General features: G+C 49.8%; 1 protein-coding gene across 1 annotated transcript in view; it reads left to right on the top strand.

Annotated features, from left to right (window-relative positions):
• The window catches only part of LOC144718719 (CUGBP Elav-like family member 1), a 78111-nt gene that overhangs the window by 50319 nt on the left and 12062 nt on the right, over nt 1-15730 (top strand). Inside the window, exons 6-9 of the mRNA XM_078594195.1 lie at nt 5279-5358; nt 7138-7290; nt 9465-9537; nt 12680-12811. Coding sequence (XP_078450321.1) covers nt 5279-5358; nt 7138-7290; nt 9465-9537; nt 12680-12811 — 438 coding nt within the window. The remainder of the gene's footprint in view (nt 1-5278; nt 5359-7137; nt 7291-9464; nt 9538-12679; nt 12812-15730) is intronic.

Raw genomic sequence — 15730 nt, 5'->3', positions numbered from 1 at the left:
TTAACTTTTTGGGGCTTGTCGGTGCAGTATATGCCTTATAATGAATCTGTATGGCATATGTGAACTAATTTGTGTCAGAGAATGGTCGCACAAGATATCTTTCACAAAACTTCTCCACCAAAATCCATCCATAGGCATTTTCAATCGCATGCACATTCGGCGTTGGACTTTCCGAAACACACTCTAGAATGAGATGTTTGTTGCGTGACATTCAACCCCTTACAATTAATTCTCAGGCATAGAATGTAGCCAAATGAAATGCAAACCAAATGTAATACAGTGATACCCCGGTTTACGTCCAGGGGATGCGTTCCTGAAAGGGTGCGACGTCGAATATCGAAACGGCGTCAATCAAATTTCGATTTAAAGCTTTCGTGACAGCAGGGATTCATCTTCTTGGTTCTTTCGGTAAAGTCATGTAGAAGGGAAATAATAAAATAATAATAATGAAACATAATAAAATAATTCTCACGACGTTTCGGCCACAACGCAAGCAGCCGTCCTCAGGTGAAGAACAGGTCTGTCGGGAAGACAGCGTCTGAATGAAACACCACCACGCTTGGAGCGTATATTTAAGCTGGGTTGGAGGGGGAAGAGCGCCTTGACAAAATAATTTGCATAGCAAGAGGAATTTAGCATATTTATGGGAAATGCAGATATGGGATTAGTCAATCAAAGCGATGTGCAGGGCAGGTGGCGGAGGCGAAGGCTGAGAGGTGACGGATAACGAGAAACAACGGACGATGATGCTGTCAGCGACGTAAGCGTGCGGGCTGATGCGTCGCAAATAGGGTCGCGGTGTTAATAAAGCGTCGAAGTATTTGGGTAACGACATAAGAGGAGGAGATGTAAATCGGGGTGTTGCTGGACAATTCTACTTCTTTCGTACGGCCGATGTGGATGCAGAGCATCAACGACAATTTTGACATTCAGGTGGTCAAGCCAGACAACAACTGCGTCAGGAGCAGTTTGTTGAGCTTCTGTCATGAGTACGTTCCATCTTGGTGACTGAGCTGAGACCGTACAGACTCGTGTACTGAGTCAAATGGGGGAGCTACCCACATTCACACACGGGGTATTTGCGTGCTGCCGACTGAGTGCTTTGTCTGACCTCATAGCCGCCCGGACAGCTCAAAAGTTTAACTTTTCTCAAGAGTTTTTGTTTTGCGTGAATCGATTTTTTTTTATTTTCCCGGAGATCCATCGAGGCATTGTTAATCGTGATTTGTTTGTATTTCATTGAAGTTGATGCCTTTTGGTTCAGAAATCGTTTGAGAATATTTATTTTTAAACATATATATCAATAACACCGCTTTTGAAAGGAGGATAAAAAAATATATTAAAAAAACATTACGCATATTAAAAATATATATAATAGACACCGTTTCAGGCAATGGGCGTTCTTCATCGTACATAAAGACCGCGAGAGTATTTCATGTTCTATGAAAAAAGGCAATTGCCCCAAAACATCGCCTATTATATTTTTCTTTTAAGGCATCGTTATCAACGGATGTGCTTGTGCGCCACTGCCAATGCAGCATCACCCAAAATACTTTCTTTTTATTTATTTCGTAGTGAGGAGGATAGCATAGAACGCAGTTTAAAGGGCTTTGTCAAGTCACTACTGGATGAAAGCCTCCCCACACTCGGTCCGTTGGGATGGTGGAGGGCGAGGGTTTGGGTTCTTTGACCATACTTCACCACAATGCGGGTTGGTAAGAGGAAGCCCGAGGACGATGGGAGAAGCAAGAAACATTCGAGGTTTTGTCGCGTAAAATGGAAACACAACTACTCTTCTTCATGAACTTCATCTATGAATTTGCGAAAACAAAGTACGGGCCTTTTCTACACCTATCTTAAACTTAAATTCCAGAACCTGTCGCCGACATTGGAGATAATCGGCGATGTCCGTTTAGCCTTAACACAATTGTGTCTGAGGATTACATCAGATTGCTTTTGTTAAAAAAAAAACTACAGTCTTATTCACTTCTACAGTTGCCGGCAAATGTTTTTTTTTAATGCTTGCATTCATAGTTCATTAGTGGTTAAAAATATGACTCGAAATTGGAATTTAATTACACAATTTACATATTTGTTTGCTTCGTTATTATTATTGTTGCTTTGTAGCGTTGTTTGGCATCGCATGGTGGAAGTTTTGCCTAAATGTGTCAATATGGCTCAGAAGGGTTAAATAATGTTTTATTTAAATGTAGTTTTTTTAATTACATCTTTGTTTAAAAGTTATTTTGATGGGGGGGGAGGGGGGGCGGGGGGGGTTGCATCATATTTCATCAATTGTATTGCCTAGTAACATCTGGTGCATGAAGGCAAATGCGGTTTGTGTGATGTGTGAATCCAGATTATGCGCTAATTAAGACATATCGTGCACACACCTAGAATGATAAATTTCCGGTAATTATTGCCAACTTCCGACAATTTGATTACATTTTTTTGAGAAACTTCGTCAAGTTCATTTACATACACTTTGTACGGTAAACAACTGATTGTAAGTGACGGTGTTAAACACAGAATCACATTATTCCTGATCAGGCAAAGCACTCGTTTGTGACAAAAATCATCATCATCTTTGGCCATCATCAATCCACTGCTGGATGAAGGTCTCTCCAGGCTATTTTAAGTGACTGTGAGAACACAGGGCCTTATTGTTCACGATCATTTATAGCACCAATTTATTGTCTACAAACCATCATCATACATGATCAATCCACTGCCGAATGAATACGTCTGCAAGCCATTGCCATCTTATTTAAAGAAATTGGGATACAGTTCGTATCATCGATGTGAGAAGGAACGGGGGTGAAACCCATACTGCTGAAGAACGGCATAGAAATAGACGTGGGGTGGAAATCTATTAACACAAAAGATTACTTTTCTCAAACGCATTCTAGTCTGCGTGCGTGTGTGTGTACACCGTACCTATAGAGTGGCGGTTGGCGCACTGAGCTACAGCTCCCGGCGAGCCGAATTCGATTCTCAGCCAGCAGTATTATCAACGTCAAGTGATATTGGCTGAGTGGGAGGTCACTCCTTCTCCTCCGCTGCCCCTGGGGCTCTGAGATTCCCCTTTCTCCCAGCCGACTCCTGCACCCTGTTCAGCTCCAGGCCAAGGGCCTTCCCCTTTCAATTTACTTCCATAGTACAGCTCTCTGCCCCTGTTCAAGTCCAGGCTCAGGAGATTCCTCTTTTTCCACTGCCTGTGACCGCCCGCCCCTTTCCCTTTGCAAAACTAAAAAGTAGGCATGACCAACTTTCACCAGGGTGCCCAGTTACCACCGTTGCGTACACCGAGTCCCTTGAGGCAACGGTTACATTTCGACACTACAAATCCCAGGTGTGTTTCGTCAGCGCGCTTCAGCGGTGTTTATTGCAGCAGTGGACCCAATGACATGTGGGGGAGATCCCCCCGAGGGCATCGATTCTCTCGAGTGCGGCCAAAGAGGGACCAACGTCAGGCAGCGGTGCTAGGTGGGTGAGTGAGTGGAGGGGGGGGGGATCATTTACTTTGATTGACAGATCAGGGTCAATGGTTCCGTGCAGATTTTTGTGGCCAAGTGTAAACTACCTCGAGCTTGGGAGTAATTCGGCGAGGAGCTCCGGACGACGTTTCCGGGCGCGCTGGAAGGGTCGGCGGCGCTTCAACAACGCCACCGCGGTCGCATCGGTAAACGGTGACGTCCCCTTGATATTCTTAGGTTTTTTCGGTAAAGTCACGTAGGTAAAAAATTAAAATTAAAATTAATAAAAGTAAAATAAAATAAAAATCACGATGTTTCGGAGGCAACACAAGCCTCCGTCTTCAGGTGGAACCGTCACAGCACTGTATCAAGTAAGATACATCGTGATTTTATTTTAATTTTACTTTTATTAATTTAAATTTTACATTTTTTACCTACGTGACTTTACCGAAAAAACCTAAGAATATGAATCCTTGCAGTCACGAAAGCTTCACTTCCCCTTGACTTAAAGCTTTCATGACTGGAGGAATTCATATCCTTTGGGTCTTTCGGTAAAGTCGCGTAAATAGGTTCAAAGAAAATAACGAGACTTTATTTTTTAAACTACGACGTTTCGATCGCAACACAAGCGGTCGTCATCTCTCCTGGTCTCGCCTGATGACGACCGCTGACGACCGCTTGTGTCGCGATCTAAACGTCGTAGTTTTTGTAATTTTTTGTTATTTTCTTTGAACTTATCTACGTGACTTTACCAGAAGACCCAAAGAATAGTGACTTCCCCTCCCCAAGGCACCGGGGTTGCTCATGCGGGAGGCGTGCTGCTTGCGCGCAGAGGCACAGAGACAAAATGTTTTGTCAGGCAGCCCATCGCATTGCCAGAATAGGCCACGAGATGCTGGATTGGTTTAAGCGGGGGCGTGGGGGGGTTGGGAGGGGGGGCGTGGGGGGGGGCGTGGGGGGGGCGTGGGGGGGGCGTGGGGGGGGGCGTGGGGGGTTGGCGTGGGGGGGGGGGTGGCTGGACTCAGGCAAGCGCTCCTCCGAGCGAGGGTGGCGTCAGGAGAGTTAGCGGCTCGCTCGTGGCAGGTGACACCGCCGGGTCGGCTTCTTCGCTTCGGTGGAGGGCAGCGATTTTTTTTTTTTTGCACCGGACTCCGGGAAAGCGGAGTGTTGGTAGCAGGTTATGCTGCACGACGCCGGGGAGGCGGGGGGGGGGGGCGGGGCGGGGGGGCGTAGGTTCGTGGTTTTGCCTCTCTGTCAATTTCCTTCCTTGCAAAGACACACGGTCCGGAGAGAAGGGCCGGAGGTAATTTTGATAGAGCCATGCCGGGCGAGGGAACCTATTGGTGAGGGATTTAGAGATTAGGTGATGGGTTTATAGAGACAGCGAGAGTTTAGAGACGTCCTTGAACTTTCTTCCCTCGGACCGGCGCCTCTCAAGTGTCGAGGTTTCCGATTGACAGCTGTGGAGATCGTTCGGAAAGTCACGCGCCCTCGCACGTGGGTTTCTCACACGCAGCGGCTCAGTCTCTGCGTGATACACTAAAATACCACCTTCACGTAACCGGACTATGACGATGTGGTTCATGTTCGTGTAAAATAAGAGCGCGGTGTGCAAGTCGGCGATGGTGGCGATCTCCATCCCCACATTGTCACTGGCGGTTGTTTTCGTGCCGACGTTTGCGCTCAAAACGTGTTCCGCTGCATCTGTCCGGCGTCTTGAGGCGCGGGCGTAGTTAGGACGCCACCTCATTGTAATTGTCATTGCTGCTGTTGTTGTCGTTATTTGTTTCGTGTCCGTCCAGGTTGTGCTTTTGTAACGTTTTCCACGAGAGCCATGGCGTTGAATGCCATCAAGGCGATGCACCAATCCCAGACCATGGAGGTGAGTAAAGCGACGGCTCTACAACCGATATCCGTGACCTCGCCGGCACTCCCCAAACCCGCAAAGAGCACTCGTCAAAAAACCCTCCCTGACAGATTCCTAGACCTCATCACGCCCCCACAATCTGTCTACCTGGCCCTCTAACCCCTCGCCAAACTTCTTTAAATCCTTCCCCAATAAAACTCCCCGAATGCTCCACACGTAGACCTCCCGATGCAAAATAAAGTATAAAATCGCCTGCCTTTGTCATCGCGCCTTCACCACCGGTCCCCCACCACACCACACCCTCGCTACTCTCACCTTGCACTGAAGGCTCGCGGTAGAACCTTACGCAGCGTCACTCAAAATCTGCTTTAGACACCAAGTTCTCCAACTGTTACAGCCTCACGTCCGTTCTCTGCTGTCGCCCCTCGGTGTGGAACTCTCTTATCCCTTTGCACATCGGCAACATAAATGCACTCTGACTTTCAAGAAACATCTAAAGGCCTAACTGTTGGGTCAGCCTTTCGAGCAGCCCTGGCTTTGGCTACACGCCTCTGAGTTGTTGACTTGTGTGAAAGATCTGGCGCATTATAAAATTCACGATTATTATTAAACACGTTCGGTCTCCAAGTCTGACACGACACCATGAGTTCTCTCGGCCTCCTCAATTCCTCTCAATGTGACCTGACCTCCGTGCACGTCCAAAGTCTCCCCACATCCCATCAACGTCTTGCCACGCCTCGGCACTTTCAAGGCCGTAGTTGTCTCTTTTAAGTTGAGTGAAACCTCTGTTGTCGTACAACCGCGGGGGTTATTTGACAGCGCTTAGCCATGCTGGCGATTATGGATTCATAAAGATGGGGAGCATAGATGTGGGAGAATAATGGTCTCGTACACCGGCCCACCACGTATATCCACCCTTCCAAGCGGTATCCGGGCCCAAAATGCCTGCTTAGCTTCCCGCACCTCCGATTAGCACGCTTGGCTACGTACGGTGCGACAGAAGTTCAACCTTTCGTGCATACGCATACTGAAAACCGCCATTGATGGTCGCGTGTTAATTAAAATAGTGCCCGTGTTTATTGGGTAAGGTGGAGCATTGGCGTTTATAGGGATGCTTTGCATCGGCATTTCAAAGCGCCTTACACGCACTCCTCATCTCCACCGTTCCAGTGTCCCACTGCGGTCCAGGCCTGCATCATCAGGTCTTCTTCTACATGCAGCCGTTTTCTTACTCCTGCGTTGGTCACTCTCCGAGGCCAGTCGAGGATGCAGAATCATTCTGTCGAAATGCATTTCAAATGCCAATCTAGTCGCGACGGATTCCCGGCCACGTGCTAACAAGGGTGGCGAGTGATATCTGAACCGATCCTGAGGCCCTCCGCCTTCGCCAACCTGCACTGACCAGCGCAGTGAGGTCAAACAGACCACCAACACTAACACACGGCATGGGTGAGGCATCCATCCAATGGCGGATCGACAAAATGCCTGTAAATAATAAAATATTAAGAATAATTCATTGCTTCATTCCAATTATTATTGTGCTGGGAATCACGTACATTTTCTCGTATTTTATTATAAATTTTATCAATCATGATTACCATAATCATATCTCGCTTAGCAACCCAAACGCTCGACTGCAACGCGAGACGTTCTACCCCCCCGCAAATGACGTCATTGCCTGGTCATTTACCTGGTCAAATGACGTCATTGCCTGGTCATTTACATGGCCAAATTACGTCATTGCCTGGTCATTTTCCGCCGGCCTCGTCGTAATGGCCCTCCACTTCCACGCAGGGCTGCTCGGCACCGCTCGTCGTCAAGTTCGCCGACACGCAGAAGGACAAGGAGCACAAAAGGCTGCAGCAGCAGATCTCGCAGCAGATGCAGCAACTCAACGCCTGGGGTGGCATGGCCGGCATGGGTGCACTGGCACCGCAGTACCTGGCGGTGAGTGGGCGCGCGACCAACTGCCGTCCCTGTTTGGTCGACCTCCCTGCCCCTGTTCAATTCCCCAGGCTCAAGGCCCCCCTCCCCTGTTCCTCCGCCGGTGAACGGCCGTCCCCTCTTTGTGAAATAAATGCGCCCCAGCCTGGCGCGTGGCGTGTTGAGATACGGTCAGATTGAGACTGTAATCTGAATCCAGTTTGTGTGCTGTAAAACCGATGTAGGCAAAATGCGGAGGACGTGGATCGGGGACATTCTCAGTTGTGAAAGCGAGAGGGACGGACGTTCCCGAAAGGAAGGATGTTGGGAATGAGGAGCTCGGTATCAGTTCAGGATCTAGGGAGTTGAGCCGAGGACCTTCTTTCGGGCAGAGGCCTCAAGAGAAAGAAGTTGTGTGCAGGGAGCGAGGCACGCAGACGCTTTGCATACAGGGACATTCGGTACGCACGCACGCACACACAGGGGTGCACGGACACACGCGTGCAGATGTGCGTCATTATATGCAGTGCCAACTTTGAAGAGTGATATTGGCAGATTGATGGTTCAGCAGCTGTTCTGTCGAAATACTGGAACGCCGTAGCACTAAACTTGAAAACTATTGATGATTTAAGACCTTTTGAAGTAAATTAAAACGCGCCAAGTGAAACTCATCTCGTTTGTCATCCTATAATCCATGAACCCCTGTAGCCCCCCACCCCCCCCCCCCCCCCGGGGGACATTCTACAGCCACACTCTGCCACGAGCTCTTAGGTGAATGTTTCCGCGAACCCCGATTTGCGTACACAAATGCATTCGGCGATAATCGCGGCGGCGTCGGCGGCGCACTAGGACGAATAGCAGAGAACTCGACGCATTCGTCAATTTAACGCTGCCTTACAAAAAAGACAAAGTATTCACTAGGCGACGTTCTTTGGGGACAATGCTCCTTCTTCACAGCACGCGGGGGGGGCAAGAGAGGTGGGTGGCTAAGAGTGGCCTCTCTGTGTGCCGTGAAGAATGGCCATTTGCCCAAAACGTCGCCCCTTATTCATACATTTTCATTTATTGTACGAATTTGGTTGAGTGTGTGGAATTCCCGGTCCACGGACTCGCATCACAGGACAACTTGCCGTTTTCTATTGAGTCTTGGACTTGACATATTTACTCATCTAAACAAATACACGCTGAAGCTTCTTCCGTGCCCAAAACAACGACATTGCTCCTCATTCCAACTTTCTTATGTTCATGTACAAGGAAGATTGTGATAAAATAAAATATTTAAACCACAGCTTCACAATGCCAGACGAGATCGGAACTTCCAAATGCGACATCGCGATCTTGCAATCCGCCAGGACGGAGACGAGAGGTCAGGCGAGCTCCGCTTGAATCGACTGTGGCCAAATCCCACCGTAATTGCGGCCCATATCCTTCCGTCTCCGAAGCCAACACGCCGTGTTTGGGCCTGGGTAACAATGAGAATGCTTTGGCGTTCGCGCCATTCTTGCAGCGCCAAGGCTGCACACGACGACAGCAGCTACGTTGCACGCAGTCTGTTGTCGTCTCACGCAGTGTGTGCAGCGACGTTGCCACGTCCTTCCCCGATTGAGTATTTTCATCTGAGTTCACTTAAGGGGACATGTACGTTTGACGTCAATGGCCGCCGTCAAGCTCGTAGGCTCTCATGGATGTTATTATTTATAACCCAGTGAAAATTTTAATTGATTTTTCATATGCGGCAAAGCAAGTGTAATTTTTCAGTTGTAGTTTTTTTGCGTAAAATGAACACACCTGGAATATGCCCGTTCTTGTTTTATTTTTTTAATAGCTTTGGGTCATGCATGCTGTGAGAGAGTCCCTCTGTCTCTATGTTTCAGAAATAAAACCACCACACACGCACATCGAACAAAGACGGTCACTGCATCGCGCGCTTTCAGATGCGCTTCTGCGGCCGTCTGGAACGCTCTTCCTTCCAATATTAGGAAGCCACTGGAGCTATGCACTTTTAAATATACATTGAAAACTCATTTCTTTAGAACTGCTTTTTGTGCTTAGTTGTCCGATAAACATGGTTGGCTATGTACGGTGCAAAAGAAGTTCAACATACACACACTCCCAGAATCCTGAATACCAGCATCCAGTCACTAAATCTTATCCCTTCCCTGTCTCGCCCGCTGCCTTCCCTCTCTGTGCGCACTCAGCTTTACCTGCAGCTTCTGCAGGCAGCCGCTACAGGAAATCTGGGAGCCTACGGGAGCCTCCAGCAGATGGCCGGTGAGCGGGGAATCACACACACACAATTAGCACGGTTGGTTATGTACGGTGCGAAATAAGTTCAGCATGCATACATACTTAAGCGATGTCAGGATAGGTGCACTGTGAGGCCACGTGACATGGCAGAGGCTCATTAGCAGCATGGTTATGCCACCTATTCAGGTTTTTTTGGATAGCACGTTTGACTGGCTGATGCAGCAACTGTGCTTCCAATCGTGGCAACCTGCTCCACTGTACGAAACTCGACACTGCTCATTTGCCTTACTCCCTGCCACTGCTCGTTGCCCCATTTGTTTGTCTCTCTCACTTCTGCTGTCGTTGCACGAGGGCAGAAACTTAGCAAATGCCCAGTAGCAGCTTGCATGAGCCTCAGGGTCTGCGGCCCCGTCTACGATTTCAACGTTCTATTTCTGCAGCTCGCGGAGTGCCCACTTCGGCCCTCGTGTGAACTTACACAAAAGCCACTTGGATATTTAGTAATTGGCATATCCACAAACGTACGTGTGTTTGCGTGTCAGACTCAAATGTCGTGAGGAGTGGTAGTGCAGGCGGTTACCGCACTGCGTTACGAACCCAGCGATCCGGGTTCGATTCCTTCTCACAGTCAACATCAGTGACGATCATCTGAACTAGTTCAGGGCCTTCCGTAAGTCGACTCAACCTCAAATGAGTACAAAGGCGGCCGGGCGTGGCGCTGGCCGACCACCCCCTCGTGTGCCATGACGGCCTTCATAGGCGCTACGCGCTAGCAGGAGTTCTACTCTACATGTACTCTACAGAAAAAAGAGAAAAAAATCCGAAAAGTGTTCAAAAAAACGTGGAGAGGTTCATACTTGGATTATAGAACATGCCCCAAGTGAGAAACGTTAGTGAGCTTGGGACGGGACACACGTCGCTGTAGATGGCACGATGGCCTGGTGGTTAAGACTGTCGACGGAGTGGGAGCCAAAGGAGGGATGGTGTCTGACTCGTTGCCCGCCTCGGAGGTGGAGCGATGGAGCCAGCTCGTGTGCGGCTGGTCGATGGGTTTTTTAGATCACGTGACTGTGTCAGATGGCGACGGCTCGCGGAGGCCTGCGTATGATCAGCAAAGGGACTAACAGACGGTATTAAACTTGGCAGATCATGCGCTTACATCGCAACCTATGAAGTCGAGATGACTGCGCTTGCTAATTTAGGTTCATTTCTGCAGTCGGGACTTGGTCTAGGATTGAAGCACGTGAAGGTCTGTTTTCACGCCGTCTGATACAGCGGACGACACGCTGGGGCGACACCGGCTCCTGCCAAAATAACCCTGCGGCTGCGATCAGGAATGAAAATGTTTGACTCTGCAAAACTGGCTCTGTATCAAGCACACAAACCGCTAAGCTCTGCCCAGCCGCCGTAAACAATAAATACATTGATGCAAGAGCATGGGCGCATACGCAGGCTTAAGCTGTTGGAGCACTGACGCAGCGTTCGCAGCTTGCAGGGATCTATTGCTCATACCAACGGTTGTCAGAAGCACCGAGCCAGCTGTTATCAGGTCCGAAGGCCACGTTGACATTCGTATGGTGGCAGAGTCGTTTGGAGGGACGTCTCGCATCGCAGTCGAGTGTATCGGTTGATAAGCGAGATTCTACGGTGGTAACATTTGAGTTTTTTTTTAATACAAGAAAATTGTCAATGAGATTCCCTGCACAATAATTATTGGAATTAACAATTCATTATTATAAATATTTAATTATTTACAGCCATTTTGTCGATACGCCGCTGGATGAGTGCCTCCCCCATGCCGTGTGTTGGTGGTGGGGGTCTGTTGGACCTCACTGCTCTGGTCAGCGCAGGTCGGCGAAGGTGGAGGGCCCAGGATCGGTTCAGATATCACTCGCCACCGATGCTAGCCCATGACCACCGATGCTAGCCCATGGCCGGGATTCTGTCACTGGTCGGCTAGATGCAAAGCACGTCACACAAACAACTGCACGACCAATCCATCTCCCCCCCCATTATGCATGTTGACGTTTAGGGCACAGAGCTAACTTCGTTTTTTTTCACCTGGCATCCGTCCCCTCTCTTGAGTGGGTTCTTCCTTTCTCTGTCCACTCGCTCCTGTCCTGGGCCATTTCCACATCCATTCCACATCCCTTCACATTCTGGTTCACAGTTTCAAACCTCTCTTTGTCTTTGTCCGCCTCTCTGTCTCCACCCGAGTGCCTCCTCGTTCGTGACCTTTCTTCTCCCGGTGGTGTCCCTCGATTCTCACAACGTCGCCATCTGAGGAGTCAACGTCCCGTTAGATTGCGTGAGAACATGCAGCTCTCTTTCCCTTCTCCATCACATCTTCATTTGTGACACGATCCAGTCTTGTGATCCTTGCAATCATTCATGGCCTTGCACAACACCGCTGGCAAATGGTATCTGAACCCCATCTGAGCCTCGAATGCGTCACCTCGGCCTAAATTGAATACCCAGTAAACATCATCATAGCCAGTAAAGCCAGTCAGGCATGCACGACTCTGGCCATGTTTCTCACTGAATATTTTCCAGGTCGCTGTGTGTGTGTGTATCGGTATCTGTGCGCGCATGTCTACGTGTGAATATTTGTGTGTGTGTGTGTCCCTACACATCTCGTAACCGCAGCCAGAGCGAGAGGTATGCTTATTTGTGGTGTGCCGGTTGCGGAAATGTTTCCCGGGTCGCTGACCCAGACAGACCCAGCTAAAATTATCCAATGGTTCTGGCGTGTTCTTCGTCCCTATTGAGTGCCATATAAAACTTTCCGCAACATACTCAACCATTACATGAGCAATCCGTGTGTTTGTTTGCGCGCACTAAAGTCTTGTGGGGAGCGGTAGCGTAACGGTTAGCGCGCTGCGCTACGAACCCGGTGACCAGGGTTCGATTCCCGCTCACGGCCAACAACGGTGACGATTATCTGTATTCGTCCTGGGCCTTCCCTAGGTCGACTCAGCCTCAAAACAAGTACCTGGTGCAGTGTGTAAACATCAGCACTCGGGAGACAAAGGCGGCCGAGCGTGGTGCCGCCCACCCGCCCCCTCGTGTTGCCGTGCCAGCCTTCATAGGTGCTCTCCAACAGCGATTGCCCCAACAGTCTGCTAAGGCCATACGGGGGTATCTTTGTCTCTGGCTCTGCATTAAGGTCTCAACGCCATTCAGCTGCAGAACCTCTTGGCTTTGGCAGCAGCAGCTGCGTCACAGTCTCCCGGCTCGGGGTCCTCGGGCGGCGGACTCGGCTCGTCCACGGGTGGCCTCGGCGCTCTCGGAGGTGCCGGTAAGAAACGCACTCAGCATACCGGGTGCTGAAAAAAAAAAGATGTAACACTTCTGAGAATTTGCAACAACACCACGAGAAATGAGGCCTCTGGAGACCACCTGGAGAAGATTCCAGGCACGTGTTGACAACGATGGCGAACAAGTGGGAGACTCTTTGACTTTTTAAAGCTATTAACATTACAATGGTTATCAAGCTACAGTGTATTATGCGTTCCTTTTCCATTAAAAACGATCGTCCCATTTAAGTGTTCTTTGAAGCACCCTGTATTATCGACTCATATTTCTGTACGCAGGTGTAATATCTGTGTGCAAAGGGTGCCTTATGTATCGCAACGCTAAACCTGAATATGATGCTAATTGGGCCCAGGTCTGCCCCACACTCAGCACCAATGGGTCCCGGTGAGACGAGTCCCACAGCGGTGGTTTGCTCCGAAACACTGAGGCAGCAGTGACACTGCGGTGGATTTGACACCGGGAGAGTGGCACGGTGTGGTAGGGCTTGGCACGACGCGCTGGCGGCGGTGGTGCACACAGCTCAGAAGCCCCGGCGCTCGGCTCGATGGCTAAGGATGCATAAATTCTGCGTGAGCGAGTCCTTTGATTGTGAGTGAATATTTTCAACGCAGCGTCCCCCCCCCCCCCGGCCCCCCCCCCCCCAGACCCCGCGTGTGGCCTGCTTTTTTTGTTTCGTTGGTAATGCGTCTGTCCTTTTGTGTGTATGCACAGAGTGCACCATGGGAGTGGGGGTGTCTTTGGTCTTCCGCGTGCCTGTGTGCATATGGGAGCGGTAGTGTAGCGGGTAGCGCCACGCTGCGCTACGAACCCGGCGACCCGGGCTCCTGTCACGCTCACGGCCAATACCGGTGACGATTATCTGAACCGGTCCTGGGCCTCTCCTAGGTCGACTCGGCCTCAAATGAGTACCTGGTGCGATGTGTAAACATCGCCATGAGGGAGACAAAGGCGGCCGGGCACGGTGTTGCCCACCCACCCCACGTGGTGTGCCGGCCTTCATAGGTGCTGACTAACAACATTTGCCCCAATAGCCTATTATACGGGGAAACTTTGACTTTTTTACGTGTGTGTGTGTGCGTTTGTGTGTGTGCAAGCTTGATGGGAGGTGACACGCCAGTTCACGCACTGCGCTGTATTGACAGAGAGCAGGGTTTACGAACATTGCCGCATGCAATACCTTGGAAAATCCGTATCTGAAACTCACCGGGGCCTCCCCCAATTGGAACCGACTCGGTTTGAAATGAGTCGCTGATGAAGTGTCAAAATTCACAGCGGTGGGGACAAACAACGGCTGAAGGTATCGCTGGTCAGCACCGTCTGTGTGGTGGCCTTTGTACGGCAATCGCCCCAGCAAGCCTGTACGTCCGAACTTTTTATTTCTCATTATTTTTTGGCCCGTGCACACTCACACCCGCGTTTGTGACTTTGTGTGCGGAGCAATGGCGTAGAGATCTCATTCGTCCCGAGATGAGCTTCCTGCCCTGGGATTATTTCTGCTCAAGCGCAACACTGGGGGCGAGTGATGTGTGCAACTGGCCTGGCTGGCTGTTGCACATCGGGCTAGATTAAAACGAGCGCTCTGTGCGGTGTGCCCTACCACGCAGCGTCGCCAGTGCCGGCTACTGTGATCGCCATTTACCTGGCGTTAACAGTCCCTCGCCAGACGGCACTGTGCACACCTCGCCTTGTTTAAGTTGTTACAACATTTAATGTAGTTCGTTTCCATTGGATTGTGTGTGTGTGTGTAGTATGTAGCGGCCTTCATAGGTGCTCGACAACAGCACTTGCCCCAACAGTATGTTAAGGCTACACGGGGGATCTTTGTCTTTGTATGGTGGGGGTGTGTGTGTGTGTATATATATCTACCGCACACAGATGATTGCTTGCAGCACTTTTACGGTTGCTGAGCACGGATCCACAATCCCGAAATGCCAAGCAGCCAGCAACAAATAGCACGATTGAAGGTGCTGTAGGTAGACACATTTTTTTAATTGAGCAAGGTTATTGTAAGGAGACGATACGAGGGAATTCAAATGTTGAGCAGTGCGAAGATTGAAGCAGAAACAGAAGCGTTGGGACCTGCAGTGTGGTGGTGGGTGGGTGGGTGGGTGCGTGAGTGAGTGAGTGAGTGGATGAGTGAGTGTGTTGTTGTGACCTGCATTGTGGTGGTGAGTGGGTCGGTGGGTGGGTGGGTGAGTGGGTCGGTGGGTGGGTGAGTGAGTGGGTGAATGAGTGAGTGTGTTGTTGTTGTTGTTGTGACCTGCAGGGTGTTGAGTGGATGAACACAGTGTGACGAATGAGACAAAACAGTTAGTCTGGTAGACCGAGTTGACAACATTGGTGGAGCAATCAGTGAGTGAAGCACATGGGAACAGTCACTGGAGTAGTCGTAGCAAAAGAAGTGTGATAAGGAGGTGACAAACCGCAAGTCAGTGGAGTGCATCTGCGAGTGCTGAATCAGTTTCAAAGACAATGCAGATATGATTATCGGAGCGCGTTTGTTTTGCATGTTTTGCCACAAGTGTGTGTTGTTGATGCAGACTCGATGTTTGAACACCTCAACACCCGCGTTATTGCCAGAAAGGGTCAAAGCCTAATCTTAGTTTTTATCATCATCATGCCGAACCAACAATCAACCTGAACGCTTTACATCTCACGGTCTACCAAGTTTCATCAGAGGGTGCGCTCTGTACATGCGCATGTACGTGCGTTGAATGGCCGTGTTCGTAGCACAGTGCGTCAACCACTGCACCGCCGCTCCCCATGTACATAGTGGGCACACGCATAAGGAGGACGCACCCAAGTGGGAGCAGATGGATACGCGTAATTAGTGGTACACGCGGATACATGCACGGTGGCATATGTGTATGTACGTTGAACTTCTTTCGCACCGTACGTAGCC

This window comes from Lampetra planeri, chromosome 5 (genome assembly GCF_965212315.1).
Source record: "Lampetra planeri chromosome 5, kcLamPlan1.2.h2, whole genome shotgun sequence".
Lineage (NCBI taxonomy): Eukaryota > Metazoa > Chordata > Hyperoartia > Petromyzontiformes > Petromyzontidae > Lampetra > Lampetra planeri.
The sequence above is the reverse complement of the archived record's forward strand: the minus strand, read 5'-3'. Positions and strand labels throughout refer to the sequence as shown.